Here is a 20,096-nt window from a genome sequence, read left to right as displayed (position 1 = left end):
CGTCGGGTCGCCCACAGCCCCTCCTCCGGGCGTGGTGGAGGAGGAGAACCACAAGGGACTCCTTTCCTATTTAAAGGTTGCCAGCTCCTGGGACCTGGGTCCACGGAGGGACCTGGGTCCACCACGGGTCTCTTGGCGCCGCGGTTGCAGACAAACTCTGACAACGGTTGAGCCGCTAGCTGCATGGTTCCCGCCGTCCCTGGACACTTTTCCCGGTGACCCCAAGGCGACGGCGCACTTGTCACCGTGGGTGACCGAGAGGGGACGGCGGGGGGCGGGCCCCGCGGGGCAGGTGGGCGCGGCCGGCGCTGGCCGCCGCAGCAAGTGGTTGGGCCGTGCGCAGTCCGTCCTGCGCGGCGCCGGCGCGGGTGCCCGGTGCGCGGCGCCCTCCGCTCGGCTGCGCCGCCCGCCCGCCGCGCGCCCATGTCTCTGCCGGTGGTGCTCCCGGGCTCCTGCTGCCCGGTGGCGGGGCTGTCGGGCGGACCTCAGGCCGGGGGTCCTGGCGCCGCCACCGCCGCCGCCGCTCAGGAGCCGCCGCTGCCCCCGCTGCGGCCGCGCTGGCCCCGGGGTGCTCTGCAGCCTCCAGCCCGGCCCCGCTGCGCCCCCGCCGCCGTGCTGGCCCCGCCGCCCGCGCTCGCGTCCCGCCGCCCCGCCGCGCCGGGCTCCGCGCTGCTACCCGCGCGCCCGCTGCTGTCGCTCGGGCTCCTGCAGCTGATCCTGGGCTGCTGCATGGTGGCGCTCAGCTTCGGGGCGCTGTCGCTGAGCAGCTCGCCGCAGGTGAAGAACTCGTGCCCATTCTGGGCCGGCTCCTCGGTGAGTACCGAGAGTACCTCTCTGCGGGGCCCACCCTCGCGGCAGTATGTTGTGGAGGGTCCCTTCTATTGTTTTTGTTTGACCTCTATTGGGGAGCGCGGACCCTAAAGCCACCTGAAGTGTAGGCGACAATAAGTGGGGGTGGGGTGTGGGAGGTTAGTGTCGGGAGACAGTCAAGTTGAAGGGAGAATTGGATTGCACCTAGCCAGTGCCTGTCCCTAACACGTTAAGGATTTTGTTTCCGTCAAGTTAACATTAAGCACGGTATCAAGCTCTTGAGAGACTCACATGAGGATGGGCGAAAAAGAATTTGAAACTTTTTTTGGCCACTGAATACTGCATTGGCAAAGTAAACTCCAGGAGGACAGGGGTTTTGATAGGTTTTCCTCACTGACACACCAATAGTACCCGTACAGGGTGGAGCACTTCTGGAATGGACAGAGTGACAGAGTAAAGGGGGGAGGGTTGGTTGACTTGTTTTTATTCTTCATTAAGACAAGGATAAATGAAAGATTATCTGGAGTTGGATGACTGAACCCTGAGGAGCTCCGAGGTAATAGGAGGTTGTCTGTGACTGACGACTTCTACCTGGTCATTAAAGAAGGGCTCAGACCCTGGGTGGGTTCCTGGAGTCATCAAAGCTGCTCTGCAGAAGTGGATGCTCAAGAAACAGAACCTGTCATTACGGATGCACACCCCAGAACTCCAGAAGTTGGCACAGCTAGCTGGGGATGACTGCCCTACCCTGGCGCCTGGTCCCGCCTCCTTGGCCAATGGGGCATAGGGAAGCCCGGCCTCTGAGAAAAGTGGTTGCCAGTGAGCAAGCATTTGTAGACTGGACGGATGGCTACTCATCCCTGCCTCCAAACGGTGTCACAACTTTTAAGGCATCCATAACCCCTTGAGGTTTGCCAGGGGCCTGGAGACTTGGAAGCAGGTCCTTGTGCAAGGACTGTGGAGGATGAGAACGGCAAATGACCTTTCTATAAAAGCCCTACAGTGTCTATAGATTTTTCTATGATCGTCAGTGAGCCCACAGTTTGTGCTCTACTGGTTAAAACATATCCAGAGTCAAGACCAATTTTTTTTTTTTATTAAAGTACGAGAACATATTGAACCTAGTGTAATTGTTCAAATGGGAACATTAAGAACATGACGTTTTTCTGGCCTAATCCAGAATTTTGTAGTACCTGGTATCAATCTATACTTCCTCTAAAGACCTTTGCTAAATGGTTCTGTTGGGACCCCAATCCTTTTGTGCTATAGAAAGTGAAGTCCAGAACTTAAGTATTAGGTAAAGAAAGTTCCACTCTATTTTCTGCCCCTGAACTCTGCTGCTATCTTTGTGAGCATTCTGGAATACTTTGAAGTGTAGGGTGTCTATTGAGAATAATGCCTCCCCTGCCTCCTGCCAGGCTTGTCATTCAAATGGCTGCTGCATTTCTTAAGTACCCCGGGTTAGAATCTTGTTTGTATTTTATGGATTTACTTTTTTTGTAAAATCATAATCCATGTTCTCTCAAGATAGCTAGTTTATTAAAAAAAATATTTGTGGGAGGTGCTAGGGAGATGACCCACTCAGTAAAATTTGTGCTGTGTAAATGTGGGGACCTAGGTGTGGATCGCTGGAACCCACCCAAAAAGCTGGGTTTGGGAAGAGGGGGGCCTGGACCCCAGTGCCTGGGGTGGGGTCAGAAGAAGATGGATGCAGTGGATCTTTGAGGTTCATTGGCTAGTCAGGGTAGCCAAACGGATAAGACACCCAGTCTCTAAAAATAAGATAAGGTGGAGAGCGTATCCAGTGTCGTTCTCTGCCACCACATACATACAGACCATACTAACAACTATTCACAACACACACACACACACACACACACACACTGTATTTGCTTTTCTCTAAAATTAAAATCTGAAATTGGCTTGCAATTGTGGATTCTTTCCAAGGTAAGTAAATACACTTAGATGTCCATGAAGCCACAGTGGGATTTGATGAGAAGGAAAACAAAACTCACGAACCAGAATACGCAGGCAGAAACTGGAATGCGCAGGATGGTACCTGGGCTTGCCACTGGCTGGCCTTGTCCTCAGGCACAAAGACCCAAGAAGGAATCTAGGATTTGGACTTGAACGGGTCACTTCTGTAAGCCATAGTCTATCCTATGCTTATGTCCCCGGGTCAGTATTCAGACCTGGAACTGCCGTTCATTCTTTGTGTATGTGTGACCTGTTCCTAAGGTCGACTTCAGAACTTGCAGGTCGTCAACAGGACCAGTGAATATTAACTGCATCTTCAGAACAGCAGGGTTGAAGGGTTTAAGCAGCTGTCGGTAGATAGCATCCATTCTCTTGGTGTTTTAGGAAGAAAAATACCACACTTGTACTGTGTTTTAAACTCATGTAGGTGAGAGAGCTCTATTTAAAAGCAATCCTGTATTAGGAGAAGCAGTAGACTTATACAGACAGTGTATAACACAACCACAGCCTCCCTCCCCAGCCTCTGGAATGGTGGTCTCATCTGCACCCCTCCTAGGCTCAGCCACTGGTCCTGTGTGTCCTGATAGACACCAGAGCAAGGAGAATCATGCAGGAATTAAGTCCTTTGTGCTCCTGGTCCATTTGGCAGATTAAAATAGCCATGCTATTTTGAAAATCTCAGTATTACATCATTGTACTTTCATGTATAAAAATTTCAGTCTGTGTATTAAGAGAGGGAGAGAGAGAGACAGACAGACAGAGACAGAGAAACAGAGATTAAGAGATTTCATAAAAGTGATCCTTCCACTTTTAACATTTCATTATGAAAAAAAAAATTGAAGTTTTAATGAATGTAGAAGGGAGAATGTAATGACCCTGTGTGTTGACCCATCGTCAGCCTCGGGAGCTAGAACATCTGAATATCTGACACCACTCCCCGCCTCGACACACTGAGTCATTCTAAGAGAAATTACAAATGTGCAACTTCAGCATTTCACACTTGTGTGTACATTTCAAAGAAGCGGCCTAATGGCACATTACAACCAACTCAGATGGCTGAAGGAAGGTTTTTATGAAAAATGATGAAAAATTTTGACTTGAGGACTGGAGAAATGGAAACAACTCAATAACCCAACTTTATTGAGCTGTAGCCTGCCTGCCTGACAGGTTACCATGACACCAGAATTGTCTGGGAGTTTCCAGTGAGTTCACTGGGGCACAGCCACCACCAAAATGGGTTTTAGGAAATTCTTTCTCATCACCCCCAGATCTCCTTTCTCTCCCCATCCTCACCCCTCTGTCCAGATACCACTGACTTCCCTACTTTCTGGCCCTGTAGATTACTTCTACCCTGGACAGTTTATATACATACATATATATTCATATATATGTCCATACACACACACACACACACACACACACACACGGGGTCATTATAACAATGTAAGGTCTTTCAGGACTGAATGACTTCTTTTGATTAAGATATTTACAAGGTTCGTCCAGTTTAGCAACACCTTGTTCCTGATCATTGTGAGGTGCTCGAGGCTCACCTGTGCTGTCTCAGAAAAAAGAAAATGCATTTAGATCTTTTTTACTTGTGCATGCTGTGATTGTTTTTTCCCCTTGCCAACCTTGGTTAATGACCATTATGCCCCACATTTGTAGTGCTAAGAGAATAGCCAGCTGTCTTTAAACACAGCCCATGGTTGGTAAGTGGCTGAGAGTGTCTTGATGTCTGTGTTCAGATTGTGTCGTCCTGGTTCTCGGTTTAGGCATGTGCTTTAGTTAATATTTCAATCCCATTGGGACTGTGGGAGATGGCACCTACTGAACAGAGCTGCATTTAATAAAAGAGTAGAGTCCCGTTGGGTTGACCATCTGGTTTTTGAACATTGAAATTGCCAGCTTTCTTTGTTGCTACTTATTCAACTTTTCAAATGAGTTATGCTATAGAGAGGGAAGAATCAATCTCTCTCTCTCTCTCTCTCTCCCTCTCTCTCTTCCTCTCATACACTTTTTCACTTATAGAGAAAGATAGGTTGTTGAGAAGTTTGATAAATTATTTTCTTCCTATTCACAAGATAAACAGGGCATTTGCAACAGGGCTCTCAGACATCTGTGTCTAAATACAGCAGTTTTTGACAAACGAGCCAGAACATTTTTGCCTGAAGGCATGTTTGTGGATTAGCCAGGGAAAGTAGGGCAGTAGGAGTCTAAGCTTTTGATTTTAATGGTTGGTTTCTAAGCTGGAAAATTAAGGGCATTAGCCGCACGTGGTGGGTCACGCTGACTCTGACCTGTCGTCCCTTGACATCATCAGGAGGAGGAGAGCTCTGTTTTGTTCCTATGAGCTACAGGGATGATCTGTAAAGAGTGAAACAAACATGATGATGACTCCGACTGGAATAATCTGGAGATGGCTTGCACTGGCAATAGGTGCTTGCCTGCACATTCGGGGCACGCCGCATCTTGTGCTGGTTGGAAGGCTGATCATGGCGTGATCACCTTCTCCGCGGCTGTTCTTTCAGGAAGCACAGGGGGTGGAAATGTGTTCAGGGTTATGCAGTCATCCTTAAGCAAGCACATCTTCTGTTTCTGGTATTCATTCATTCATTCATTCATTCATTCACTGACTCTTGCTATTACCAAGTGCCTTCTGGAAGCTGCTCATGGTACCTGAGTGCTTTCTCGGGTACAGGCCCTCATGGCATAGGCAACTGGTCAGTAGTAGCACGGTGGACTAGTAGAAGCCAGGAAAGGCTGTTGCTGGGGGACTTCCTGGACTTCCTCCTGGCAGAGCCCATCCTCTGCTGCACAGAGGGAGGTAAAACCCAGAGTGCTCACCTTGTCTCACTCCTTGCCGCCCCACTATGCTTCGACAACAGGAACAGACGCTCCTTGCCATGCCTTGAGTTTTGAACTTTTAAAGGGTTCACTTTCAAGGCAGAGTCTCATTTCCTGCCCCCGTTCCAGATGCTTCTGACCCTCTGCTTCTCCTTTCTCTGTTTGCCCTCCTCCCCTCCACACTCGAAGCATTGCTATAATGCCTTGGGATTCACTGGGTTTGAAAAGAACAGGGTTACTGGGCATGTGTGGGTTTGCATGTTCAGGACTGAGGGGCACCCAGAACTAGGATGCAGTTTTATTTCCCCTCTTAGTCTTGGGGATTGAGCCCCTCAGCCTATCCCCAGCCTCCTTTTTACCATTTATTTTGAAATAGAATTTCACTGCCTTGCTCCCTTGGCCTTGAAGCTCCAGGTAGGCTTTGAACTTGTGGTCCTCTAGCCTCAGTCTCTGAAAGTATTGGGATTGTACCAGCTCTGCTAGGCCTGACTGAACTTACTTTCCGGTGCCTGCTAAAGAATTTGGTTCACCCAAGCTTGCTGGCTGTGCTCTGAATCTATTTCAGAATTCAAGTGGCACAGAGTCTCTTCTAACCCATGACCTTGGTACGTCCTGGTTTATTTGGGTCTTTATTCAATATTGCTCTATAAGCTTTGTTTTTTCTCTCCAACAAATCTTAAATGTTTTTTTTTTTTTTGCCAAATATATTGTGAGGTTATTGATATTTCTTACATACTACATATTTATTCTTGTTTTCAATTACATTTTCTGAAGTTGCTACTATGTAAACAAAACACCACCTCCAAAGGAGGAAAGGGAGCGTGGCTGGTCCTTTTATCTCAGAAGGCTTCATTGGAAAAGACATCTATCAGTGAGGATCTATTAAAATTAGAAATGTAAATCACATTCTATTTAGCCACTCCTTTCCAAGACTTTGTCCAACCGGAATAAAGGCACACGTCTTTAAAGATACATTCATAAAACCATGAGTGTTTATGGTTGTATTGTTTGCAAGAGTAGAAAGCTGGGAGTGAACGCCCACGAATATGGAAATGACTGAATGCATTAGGCGCGGCCACACAATGGAAGGTTACATGGCTGTCACTCTGAAATGAATTCCAGCTAGTTCCGTGGAGTTGACAAGATTCCAATGAAGTACTTACTCAGATCAGAAAAAAAGAGGATCTGTTACGATGACATTGTGGAAACAACATCCTTGTGCATATGTGCACACGCACACACACACCATTTACATATACAATAACATTTTAGGGAGAAATTTGTACTTACATAAAATACATTGAATGCACTAACTTGTGAGTGTGGAGGAGGAGGGAGGCTGAGGCTGATACAGAAATAGAAAGTGTAGCTTAGAATCATCTTTGTTTTATGGCTTTTGTGTCCCGAGCTGGACACTTCATCTTAATAATACTGTTTTAATGGAAGAAAGAGAATGTCCCTGAGAGCTGAACCACAGGGTATTCTGAGACAGTGACACAAATAACAAACATCAATGAATAATTCAAATCATCGTTATTTTCTACCCAAGTGGGCAGTCTGTGTTTTCCTCAAGACCAGGGACAATTTCAGTCTTGTTTTCACACAAAAACCGTTTGCATTTCCTCAGCGAAGTCCAGTCCCAGCATGGTGAGGAGGAGGCAGAGACACACAATGAGGACACACAAGCAGATGTTTGTACGCATACATGCACGAGCATGTGTACCCACACAGAAAATGCATGCACATGTACATACAATGCATGTTCTCTTGCAAACATGGGCACGTGTGGGTGTGCTCATATACTCACTGGATATCAGGGCTTTCTGAAGGATCTGTCATCATGGTGGCATCAGTCTTTTGTGGACTTTTGTTTTGTTTGAGAACAGGCTGACTTTGTGAGCCTCCTGCCTCAGCATCCTGACCCAGCTCAGTGTTTTTCTCTGATGAGACCCAGGAGTTATTTCTTTCACTTAACATCTCACAGGAGGCCAGAGTGAGGCCAAGAATGAAGAGACGTAGCTAAGGTCACATGACTGACTTTTTCAAAGCTGAGCAGGAGACCTGAACCCTGGGTCTCCTGACCTCCAGTTCCAAAGTAGAGAGTCAGCGCAGCCCACATTCTAGGGATGAAGGCAAGCAGAATCCTTTCAGAGTTAATGGAACTGCACAGATAGAGTGAAATAGAAGGAAACCGACATGTGTCTGTGTATACGGGGTTCTGGGTCAAGGTTATCCGAGTGTATTTTGTCCTCTGATAGCATGGTGATATGGGCTGATTCTAACTCCGTTGGTGAGATGGGTCATTGCAGGTGAGCCTGTGTGTTAATCTGAAAACCCTCACCTGGTGTGTAGTTAGTAAACAGTAATTGTGGATGTGTGCGTGGGAGGGATTTGGGCAAGGGAGATGCTCTGTGAAGGGCACTCCCCCTCTCTGTGCTTGGTGGACACACCCTGCTGTACAGGGGAAGTGTGCTCAAGAGGCCGCAGGGTGTCTTGAGTGAGTGATTATTACTTTAATTCTTCTTTCTGGTGGCTTAGTGAACTGTGCCATCCAAAAGGCTGTGGTGGTTTCCAGGCTGTATTTTGGCAACATTCTGGTTCTTCTTTAGCAAGAATTTTAGTGTGTTTTTTTATTGAAGCATTGTTGTGCAATTCAAGAGCTTTCTCTCTGGACTTCCTCTTTGTGGAGTGAATGATAGGTGACTGTCGTTTGTTGATAGTCACGTGACAGGCACTATGCTAGGTGCCATGGATTCAGACAGGACAGGAGCACATGGCAGAGGTGTGGACATGCACCTCTTAAAGGATGACCATTGAGTTTGTGTGTGTGTGTGTGTGTGTGTGTCCATGTATATGCATATGGGTGCCACCTTGCCTGACTTGGGTGCAGGAAACTGAACTCCAGTCTTTTGTAAGAGCAGCAAGTACTCTTAATTGCTGAGATATATCTCCGACCCCCAAATATGGAGTTTTTAAGAGGAAAAAAGAAGTTAGTATATACAAGGCAGACATGTGGCGTGAAGAGATTATGGAAGGCTTCTCAGAGGAGGTGACAGGTAGGGGCTTGTAGGTGGGTAGGAGTTCTTGAGCAGCTGGGAGGGCCATCGAGAGGAATGGGTATGGGAATAAAGAGGGCATGGCACAAAGTCCTGGAATGTGTAGCCTGGATGGCTGAGGAGAGACAGGACAAGGTGCTTGGAAGTGAGGAGTGTGTGTGTGTGTGTGTGTGTGGTCACAGGAATCTGGAACCCAGGCTGCAAGCTTTGCCTAGGAGATACATCCCTCATGGGTTTTGTCTACCACTTTGGAGTATACCTGTCCCACGAAGGTACTGTGTGAATCACAGATTGAATGCGACTCCAGACTGGGTATATGGAACTTGGCCAGAGATACTGATGTTTTTTACCGCCACAAATGAAAACATACACAGCTGGTAAATGTGCTTTGTAGTTCTGTAAGATGGTTTGCCATGGCTTATAGGATCTGCAAGAACGGGAGCTGCTTCACTAGCACGTTCTGGGCTGATGATACACTTTTCCTCACAGGTGATACTCTCGGGAATCATTGGATTGACGACTTGGAAAAGGCCCATGATACTGCTGGTATGTACAGACCACGTGACACTTCTTTATACTCTGAAGCCCATTTAAGTCAACAGTTGCCATGTTTAAGCATTCTTGTCCATTAGAAAATAAGTTGCCCGTAGATACTTCAGAAGTAAATGTTCCTAGGCGGGTGGTGGTAGAACAGGCCTTTAATCTCAGCACTCAGGAGGCAGAGGCAGGTGAATCTCTTGAGTTTGAGGACAGCATGATCTACAGAGAAACTTACCAGGAGAGTCAGAGAGGGCAACACAGAGAAACCCTGTCTCAAAAAACAAAAAACAAAAACAAAACCCATAAATAAATAAGCAGCAGATGTCCCTATAATAATAATAAGAATAATAATAAATAGCAATAATAATAGATGATAATCTTGATAGTTTATGATTTGCTTTAAGCTCTATACATATTACATATGTACATACATATGTATGTATATGTGTGTATGTGTGTGTGTTTCTATTTTCAGAATATAATAGGAAAAAACATTTGTTTAGGGCTAAGCAGACAGCTCAGGGGTTAAGAGTGCTTGCTGGGCAAGCAACAACACCCGATTTCCAGCACACAATAAAAGCTGGCCATGGCAATGTGTACCTACAGCCCCATCACTGAGGGGTGAGATAGGTGGGTCCTGGAACTTAGATAGTCACTGGATCATACTCAGTAAGAGGTCCTGTTTTAGGTATAAGGTGGAGAATGGTGGAAGAAGACACCTGCCATTCTCCTCTGGTCTCCACATGAGTGTGCACAGATATGTGCGCACACACATGATCCCCCCTCCCCCCACATACAATGTCTTGTCACTGTGGGTACAAAAGTAGAGGGAACAGTATAACCAATTCACGGTACCAATTCCCCAGCTCTTAACCTAACCGCTACACACTCTGCATCCTTTTTCTTCCTTGTCGCAAGCAAAGCACATTTATTAACCACAAACATATTACTTTTTGTTTCTGAGATTTGCTACATTGTCTTCTTAGCCTGCAAATGTTAATTTTCTTAATAATGTAGACGTTATCAGTTTTCTGTGGCAGAGCAGAAATAAATGTTCCAACATGAACCATTTTCCCGTGTCCAGTGGCAGTGCAAATGACCAGAGCCTTTGTCCTTTTCCTTTCCCTGTTATGGGAGTTTAAGAGATGACAATAGACAGACACATGGAAGTGGAGTCTATGTAACCGCCAAGTTTAAAATAGAGTTTAGGAAATTTGTTTTGCATTGAAGAGTATGTAACATCTTACACATGGTAGCTTTTCTTCTTATATTTCTTTCATATCTCTTGATATAGGATTTAATTATTCCCAGAACTCATTTTCAAAATTGGTTTTGTTTTATGGGTGGAGGCTAGAAGACAACCTTGGTGTCATCCTTGAGAACTCTGTCTCCTTTGAGACTGTGTCTGTCACTGAACCTGGAGCTGATGACTTAGGCTACAGTGGCTGGCCAGTGGGAGCCAGGCATCCTCCTGCCTCCCTGTCCCAGCACGTGCCACCATGCTCAGCATCTTTACTTGGGTTCTGGGGACCAAATTCAGATCCTCATGTTTGCATAACGAACATTTTACTGGCTGAGCCATCTCTCCAACCCCAAGAGTCATTTCAGACATACAGGGTAGGAGGTGGCAAGCCACTTCCAGTTCCACCCCATGGTGAGACAACATGATGCAGAACAGAGGGGTCAGAGTCGCGTTACCCCACACTGCTTTGAGAATCTTGAGCTCCAACATGCTTTCAACTCCTCAAGTAACATAGGCAACGTTTTGTTACGCCATCATTTATTGCGTTTGCTGGAATGCCTTTAACATATTGGAAAGGGTAAATCGTGGGTGTAGCATTTAATAGGTTGGAAAGCAGGACAGGAGTGAAGGAGGTGTTGGGTGAACCCATGGCTCATAGCTGAGGCTAGTTTTGCTGCAGCTGTTTGGGATTAGTCTCTGCAGGAAGAGGGTGGATGGACGGCGTTCTGTGTTTGTATTTGGCTTTGCGATATTGTTGGCTATTTGGTCAGTACTTTATTAATACTTTATTAAGGTATTAAAGTGAATAAAGATAAGAAAATCTCCTGTTTGTATTCTAAGATTTCCAAGTGACAAAAAGCACATGAGTATGCATCCTGGATGGAGTTCAGGAAAGCCCACTTCTGGGGCACTTGTGATACACACACACACACACACACACACACACACACACACACACACACATATTTGAGCATTAAACAAGTGTAGGTGAAAATTACATTAATAAAAGTAACTTACATAGTTTGTTGTAAAGTTGTACTCATTTTAGGGGCCTTGGTATGGTCATGAAGACCTGCCTTTGAATATCTAGTAACCACATACAAAAGCCGTGCATGGCTGTGCCTGCCTGTGCCTGCCTATAATCCAACATTGAGGGCCAGATATAGGCAGATTCTGTGAATCCATTGGCCAATACAGCCTCACTAACATGATGAGCTTCTTGTTCACTGAGAGTCCCTGGTCAAGTGTATTGCACCCCTCCCTCCCTCCTTTCCTTCCTTTCTGTGTTGCCCAGGTTCCCCTCCCTTGCTTCCTGAGTGTTGGAATGTGCCAGAGGTCAATGTAGGGAAGAGGCCTTGTTGCATTAGAGAAACCAGTGGGGCCTTTTATTGTAGGTTTTTTTTTTTTTTTTTTTTTTTTTCAAGACGGTCTCATGCGCTTTGAACTCAGAGAGTAACAGAGGAAGTCCCCACTGTCCTGCTGTGGCTTCCATATGCACATACATGGACACATGCACTGACATCCACACACGTGCCCCACATATGTGCCATACGAAGAACATGCAGCATGCATAACACCCAGGAAAGTTGTAACCAGCGTGTATATACTGTCTCATGTCCCGCCTTTTCAGCTCACTGTAAATTAGTATTAGGTAACACTGTTTCTGCATGTGCCACTCATTGTTGCCGAGCAGTCTGCTACTGTATTTCTATCATTAACTTTTGTCATAAGGCCGGGAGTTTGAACTGTTACCTTGTAGTGGCAGAATATTGGATGGAGAGTGTCATTGTGGCAGCTAGTTTTTGTCAATGTGATATAAGCAAGTGGTGCTTGGAAAGAGGGAAATTGAATTGAGAAGATGTGTCCTTCAGATGGTCTGTGGGGTATTTTCTTGATTGATGACTGGTGAGGGAGGGTTAGCTCACTGTGGGCGGTGCCACCCCTGGGGGCAGGTGGTTCTGAGTGCTATAGAAAGCAGGCTTAGTTAAGACATGAAGACCAAACCAGTAAGCAATACTCCCTCCTGGGCTTTGCTCTAATCCTGCTTCCAGGTTCCTGCCCTGACTTCCCTCAGTGCTAGGGTGTCACCTGAGAGTTGTCAGCTGAGATAAATGCTTTCTTCCTCTCGTTGTTTTCAGTCAGCGTTTTGTCCGAGAAACAAGCGAACTAGACTAGTTGTAAAATATTAATCTAACTTAAAATAAGTGATATGATTTTATAACTTAAAATAAGGGCTGGCACTGGGTAAGGCTGAGACTGTCAGCTCATAAGTTAAGTCTCAGTCACTATGCTACATGGATTTATATACATCTTAGTAAGACAGCGTTATAGCCAGGTGTAGTGATGCATGCCTGAAAAACCAGCATTTAGGAGGCTGAGGCTGACCATGGAGAGTTCAAGGCCGGTCTGTACTACTTAGAAGACCTCTTTTTTTTTTTTGTTTTTTTTTTTTGTTTGTTTGTTTGTTTTTTTGAGACAGGGTTTCTCTGTATAGCCCTGGCTGTCCTGGAACTCACTTTGTAGACCAGGCTGGCCTCGAACTCAGAAATCCACCTGCCTCTGCCTCCAGAGTGCTGGGATTAAAGGCGTGCGCCACCACGCCTGGCTTTAGAAGACCTCTTCTTATGCAACAAAACCAACACAAACAAACGAAGCAGCGACTGAGAGATGAGAGATGGCTTAGTGTTTCTTGCAGAGGATTCAATTCCCAGGTGGCTCACAGCTGCCAGGAAACCAGCTTCAGAGGATCTGATGTCCTCTTTGTCCTCTGGAGGCACACATGTGCACACACATACACACCTCTCTCTGTCTCTGTCTCTGTCTCTGTCTCTGTCTCTGTCTCTGTCTCTGTCTCTGTCTCTCTGTCTATGTCTCTGTCTCTGTCTCTCTCTGTCTCTCTCTCTCTCTCTCTCTCTCTCNCACACACACACACACACACACACACCCCCTGCACCAAATACATTAGTTTAAGAACTGAACACAATGTGTGTAGAAAGAAACTGGCAGTGCCTTTCAGCTGTGCCTGGCTCTTCCTCTGAATCACACAACTCTGCCTTTTGGAGTTTAGTTTTCCTGCCTTGAGAAGATAACTTCATGATACGGGCTCAACTCTCCCCTCCCCCCTTGGGTGTGTATTGCACCCCTCCCTCCCTCCTTTCCTTCCTTTCTGTGTTGCCCAGGTTCCCCTCCCCTGCTTCCTGAGTGTTGGAATGTGCCAGAGGTCAATGTAGGGAAGAGGCCTTGTTGCATTAGAGAAACCAGTGGGGCCTTTTATTGTAGGTTTTTTTTTTTTTTTTCAAGACGGTCTCATGCGCTTTGAACTTCATATATAACTGAGGCTGGCCTTGTTCTCTGCACCCTCCTGTCTCTGAGCCCCAGAACTGGGATTTTAGGGATGCTTCAGTGCACCTGGGACATTGTTTTGCAGATCTGAGTTTAGCTGCCCAGCTTTGGCACCTCCTGGCTTCACCTCCCCTTCACATACTGGGCATTGCTTGCCTAGGTCTTTCTTCCCCTAGCCCAGTGCTTGGCTGAGGCTTTCTTTGGCTCTCAGTTCAGCAGCCACAGCCACACCCTGAGGAGGCACTTTCCCTGGCTACCCCAATGACTGCTTCCTGCTCTCCAGAACCAAGTGTAGTGACCTAGCCAAGAGCATTGAGGCAGCCTGCTTAGCCTGTGGACTGGCTGCTTAGGGTTCTGTGTGTCTCCCCAGGAGGCTCTTCACTTCCCCTTCCAGCTCTAGGGCCGGTTCACTCTTATGCTTCTGTGGTTGTGTGGAGGAGGCTGGGGCAAGACTGGCGATTGGCCCCCATCCAGCCCCTTGGGCTGTCCTCGTTTCCAGTTATGTCCACACCAGCCTGGGACATGTGAGCGTTCCTTTGTAAGGAGCAGTCCTTTTGTGCACCCTCTTCTGATTGTGACTGCGATTACTTCAGGTTGTTGATCAGCTTGAACAAAAGAGGGTCAGTTTGCCCCAGTTCCTTCAAACTCCGGTTTCCATGGAAACCCAGACCTTCGTTCATTGGCTACTCTTCTTATATCAGCAGAGCACTCCCATGCCCAGGACAATGATAGTGCTGGAGAATAGGTTTTAAATACTTGTGGTTGTCCTTAGGGTAAAGCATATGCCTGTATGTAGTAGTCTAGAGTAAGTATTTTGCACAAAAGGCTAACATTCTCCATGTTTAAAGTATAGTCTTATTTTTCTGTTGCTTATTCCTTTTGGATTTTAACAAAATGTTTTGAAATTGTTTAAAAAAAAATCAGACTCTGTTCTAGAAATGGCCTCGAAAATTGTCATGCACAGGTACCTCCGTTAGTAAATAGAATTGTCTTAATTACATGTTTTTCTTTGGTAGTGTGTTAGTAAGAATCACTGCCATGAACATCCAGCTGCCCGGTAGAGTTTTGGTTGCTCATGAAGTGGTAATTGGAACTGTCAGTGTGGAGTAGGTGGGGTGCATCTGACCCGCATACTGGAGTAAGTGAAGCTCTGTCATCAATGTAACAAACGAAGGCTCAGGGCCAGGGTGATGGTTCTAGCCTGATGGCCTGACTCGATCCCCAGGACTCATGGCAGAAGGAGAGAATAGACTCTTACAAGTCGCACTCTGACCTCCAGATGCATGCTGTGGCATGCCCCAAACAAACAAACAAACAAACAAACAAACAAACAAACGTATATCTCGGGTTCCATGTAGTTATTTTATTTTATTTGAACAGGTCTCATTATATAACCCTGGTGGCCTTGGAACTCACCATGTAAACTGGGTGGCCTTGAACTCACAGAGATCTGCCTGCTTCTGCCTTCTGTGTGCCGGGATTAAAGGCCTGTGCCACTATGAACAGCTGGTTCCATTTGTTCATTCTTACTTGTAGGTGTCCTAAATTATACCTCACAGCGAGGACAAGAAATGGTAACTACAGTGGCTACTTAAAAACGATTCTTTGATTGTGCCAGCTTCATTAGAATGATTAGAACAAAATGGCTTAAGTCTACATTCCTCCCTTCATTGACTCTAAATAAGGTAGGCCAGGGATCGGGCTCTGTTCCCCAGCCCTTAGAGACCTGGGGCCCTTCATCTGTTGTGAGAATCATGGGAGACTTACATGCTTTGTTTGAGGACTAACCTTCAGGATGGATTCACGACTAGAGAGTCACGCTTCCTGAGGACCTGAAGAACTGGAGTCTAAACCATCACATGCAATTGAGGATTCTCTGCATGCAAATGAGATGGGCCGTGGGGCTCTTTGGCCCCGTGTAGGCTGCTGCATTCAAAGACATTTTGTGGCTAACCATAATTTGGAATGAGCCCTTATTATTTCACAGTGTATGAGACCTAGATTTAATGCTGACACATTACCACTAATTATTAGGTACCCGTGAGGCAATCTTTTAATTTATGTGTCTGTGACATAAGTGCCTTAATTTAGAACAATATTTTGCATCCTTCTTACTGTGCCATTAGAGATTTCCAGAACCCTCCCTAGTTATTTTGACGATATTTTAATTTCAGATGGGCACTGTAAGCTCCTTTTGTATAAGTTGTAATTCAGTGACCATACACTCTTCTATCATTTGCTTACCCTTTCTCCCTCCCTCCCTCCCTCCCTCCCTTCCTTCCTTCCTTCCTTCCTTTCTTCCTTCCTTCTTTCTTGTTGTTTTGAGATAGAGCATCATGTATCCCAAGCTGGCCTTGAAGTAGCTATGTAACCAAAGATGGCTTTAAACTTCTCATCCTTCTGCCCCCACTTTCTGGATCCTAGGACTATAGGCATGTGATTCCATGCATGGTTTTCTTTGATGCTGGACATTGAATCTAGTAGGTCCCTTGCGTACTAGGGAAGCATTCTACCAAGTGAGTTGCAGTCCTAATGCCTCCCTCTGTTTTTTTAAGGCATAAAAATGTCTGGATAGCTGTGTATGGTGGTGCTCAACTATAATCTCAGCTACTTGGTAGGCTGAGGCAAAAGATCACAAGTTTGAGGCAGATCTGGGTTAACTTAGGTTCCGTCTCAAAAGGAAAAAAAGCTAGATATGTAGCTGAATGGTAGAGTGCTTGTCTGACAGACAGGCAGGCAGGCAGGCAGACAGACAGACAGGCATACAGACAAGCAGGCAAACAGACAGACAGACAGACAGACACACATACCCCCCCCCCCATGTATTCCATTCAGCACTCTGGAGTTGGGGGTCTCTACATTTGTGAGTCCCGTGAGAAGCAGGGCCAGCTCCAGCAATGGAGGCTCTAGGGACACACTCTTTTACTTCTGAGCGTCAGCAGTCATGGAGGAGGAAGGCTGTGTCCCAGTCACCAACTGGAATGTCGGCTGGGGTGTCCACATAGAACAGCCAGAGTGCCTTATAATCTGTGAGGTGACGGAGACAGCAAAGCTAAGGCTGATTTTCCTGCGTGACCTTCATAGAGGTCCCAGCACTAAGTACCCTTGGCTCCCTCTCAGGTTCCCGTGGATTGTGAGCCACCTGATAGCCTTGCAAGAAATGCCTTCTCTACCTAAGACGCTGAATTAGCTTCTCTTGTTAGCAACATAATTAAGAACTCCAGCATAACATGGCAGTGATTTTCTCCTCATGAATCCAATTTAACATATACACACACAACATATATGTACACATAAATATGTAGATCTGTTTTAAAGCACTAGACATTTATGGTAATTCAGTGATGAGCAGGAGGTCCAGGGGTGCTGACACTGGACAGTATCATTGTAGGTGCCTGGCTTAGATGGGGTAAGCTGGATAAGGGGGTTAAAGGCTTGGATGGTCATAGCAAGAAGTTGTACCATAAAGGTGCCCTAGGGTGCCTGTTGGAACCCTTTAGTAATGAGAATGGATTGCTAGGTATTCTGCACACTATTGGAGGATCCAGGTCTGTACTGGGTCCCCTAATTTGTTGTGAAAGTCTGGGCATGGTTGATCACCTCTATGAGACTAAGTCCCATATATTTGGCATCTATCTCTGTCTATAAATATTTTATCTGTCTGTATCTCAAATACACTCCTGTGGCATGGTATAATTTACAAAATGACTTTTAAAGAGGGGATTGCAATATTTAATCTTCACTGTCAACTTTCTGGGCTCAGAATCTCCTAGAAGATTCTGAGGTACAGCTTTCGATGCCTGTGAGGGTGTTTCCAGAGGACTGACTATGCAGGGAGGACACAGCCTAAATGTGGGTAGCAGCAACTCGAGCTAGAGTCATCTGGGAAGAGGGAATCTCAACTGTGAAAGTTGCCTCAAATTGGTCTGTAGACAGGCCAGGGCAGGCATTGTCTTGATTAATGATTGATATAGGAGGGTCCAGCCAACCATGGGCAATGACACCCCTGGGCAGGTATTCCTGCATGCTGTGAGAAAGGTGGCTGAAAGTGAGCTGGGGAGCCAGCCAGAGAGAACGTTCCTCATGGTCTCTGTTTCAGCTCCTGCTTTGAGTTGTTGTTGTTGTTGTTGCTGCTGCTGCTGTTGTTCTTCTTCTTTTTAATTCATTTTTCCTCTCATTGAAAATAGATTTTTTTCATATAATCCTAATTATGGTTTCCCCTTTTTCTACTCCTCCCAGCTCTTCCCCACCTCTCCTCCCTCTCCTTTTCCATCTCTTATTAGAAAACACATAGGCTAGGGGAATGCCAGGGCCAGGAAGCAGGAGTCAATGGGCTGGTGAGCAGGGGGGAGGGGGGAGGGGATAGGGGGTTTTCAGAGGGGAAACGAGGAAAGGGGATAACATTTGAAATGTAAATAAAGAAAATATCTAATAAAAAATGAAAAAAGAAACCAAATAGACTTTGAGGTGATATTAATAGAATAAAACAAAAATGAACACATCAAAATTGGACAAAACGAACATAAGGAAAAGGACCCAAGAGAAGGCACAAGAGTCAGAGGGCCACCCATCCACACACTCAGGGATCCCATAAAACACTAAACTAGAAAGCCTCCGAGAACCGGGTGCAGACCGGAGTAGCCCTATGTTTACTGTGCAGCTGTGAGTTCATATAAGCTTGGATCATGTACTTGCTCAAGGTAGACGGATTCCCATCTTCCTGAGGAACTGCTACACTGGTTTCCATGGTGGCTGGGCAAGTTTGCACTCCAGGAAGCAGGAGTCAATGGGCTGGTGAGCAGGGGGGAGGGGGGAGGGGATAGGGGGTTTTCAGAGGGGAAACGAGGAAAGGGGATAACATTGAAATGTAAATAAAGAAAATATCTAATAAAAAATGAAAAAAGAAACCAAATAGACTTTGAGGTGATCTACCAGCAATGGATGGGTTTTCTCCTTCCTCCACATCCTCACCAGCATGAGCTGTCTCTTTTTGAAACTGATCTTAGCTATTCTGACAGGTGTAAGATGAAATGGCTAAGGATTTTGAACATTTCCTTAAGTATTTCTTAGCCATTTGACTTTCCTCTTTTGAAAGTTCTGTATGGATATCTACCCTATTTTAAAATTGGGTTTACTTATTTTTTTGATATCTAGGTTTGTGTGTGTTCTTTATGTATTTTGGATATTAGCCTTCTAATTGAATGAGTAGATGGTAGAAATTCTTTCCCCACTCTGAAGGCTGCCACATTGTCTGAATGATGTGCCCTTTGCCATGAGGTTCGGTTTTACTTGATTCTATTTATTAATTGTTGATTTTAGTGCCCACGCTAACGATGCTCTGTTCAGGACGTTTTCCTGTACCAATCAGTTCAAGGCTGTTCTTCACTTTCTCTTCTATCAGGTTCAGTGTATCTGGTTGATATTGAGGTCTTTGGTCCACTTGAAGTTGAGTTTTGTGTAGGGTGATAAGTATGGATCTTTGTGGATTCTTCTACATGCAGATATCCAGTTTGACTAGCGCCATTTGTTGAAGACACTTTACTCTTTGTGTATTTCTGGCTTATTTATAAAAAAAAAAATCAGGTGCCCATATGTGTGTAGATTTATGTCTAGGTGTTCAATTTGATTCCATTGATCAATATGCCTGTTTTATGCCAGTACCATACTGTTTTTATTCTGATAGCTCAGCAGTACCTGAAATCATGATGGTGATATTTTCAACAGTTTTTTTTTTTTTTTTGTTCTTCAGGATTATCTATCCTGAGTTGTTTGTTTTTCCATAGGAATCTGAAGATTGTTCTTTCAAGATCTGTGAAGAATTGTGCTGGACTTTTGATGGGGATTGCACTGACACTGTAGATTGCTTTTGGCAGGATGTCCAGTTTTACTACATTAATTCTACTGATCCATAAGCATGGGAGATCATTCTATCTTCTGGCATCTTCAGTTTCTTAAAGTTTTTATCAAACAGGTCTTTCAATGGCTTCGTTAGAGTTACCCCAAAATCTTTTATTGTTTATTCTATTCATAATAGAAAGCTGTTGTTTCCCTGATTTTTTTCTCAGTCCATTTTTCATTTGTCTATAGGAGGGCTACTGATTTATTTATTTTTTGCTTTTCTTTTTTTTTCCAATTTTTTATTAGCTATTTTCTTCATTTACATTTCAAATGCTATCCCAAAAGTCCCCTATACCCTCCCCCCCTACCCTGCTCCCCTACCCACCCACTCCCACTTCTTGGCCCTGGCATTCCCCTGTACTGGGGCATATAAAGTTTGCAAGACC

General features: G+C 45.5%; 1 protein-coding gene across 1 annotated transcript in view; it reads left to right on the top strand.

Annotated features, from left to right (window-relative positions):
- Positions 1-347: 347 nt before the first annotated feature.
- Positions 348-20,096, top strand: part of Fam189a2 (family with sequence similarity 189 member A2) — a 57,511-nt gene continuing 37,762 nt past the window's right edge. Inside the window, exons 1-2 of the mRNA XM_021152171.1 lie at positions 348-813; positions 9,177-9,233. Coding sequence (XP_021007830.1) covers positions 424-813; positions 9,177-9,233 — 447 coding nt within the window. The 5' untranslated portion in view covers positions 348-423. The remainder of the gene's footprint in view (positions 814-9,176; positions 9,234-20,096) is intronic.

The sequence above is a fragment of the Mus caroli genome, chromosome 19 (assembly GCF_900094665.2).
Source record: "Mus caroli chromosome 19, CAROLI_EIJ_v1.1, whole genome shotgun sequence".
In the NCBI taxonomy this organism is placed as follows: domain Eukaryota; kingdom Metazoa; phylum Chordata; class Mammalia; order Rodentia; family Muridae; genus Mus; species Mus caroli.
This window is presented reverse-complemented; position numbering and strand designations above follow the sequence as displayed.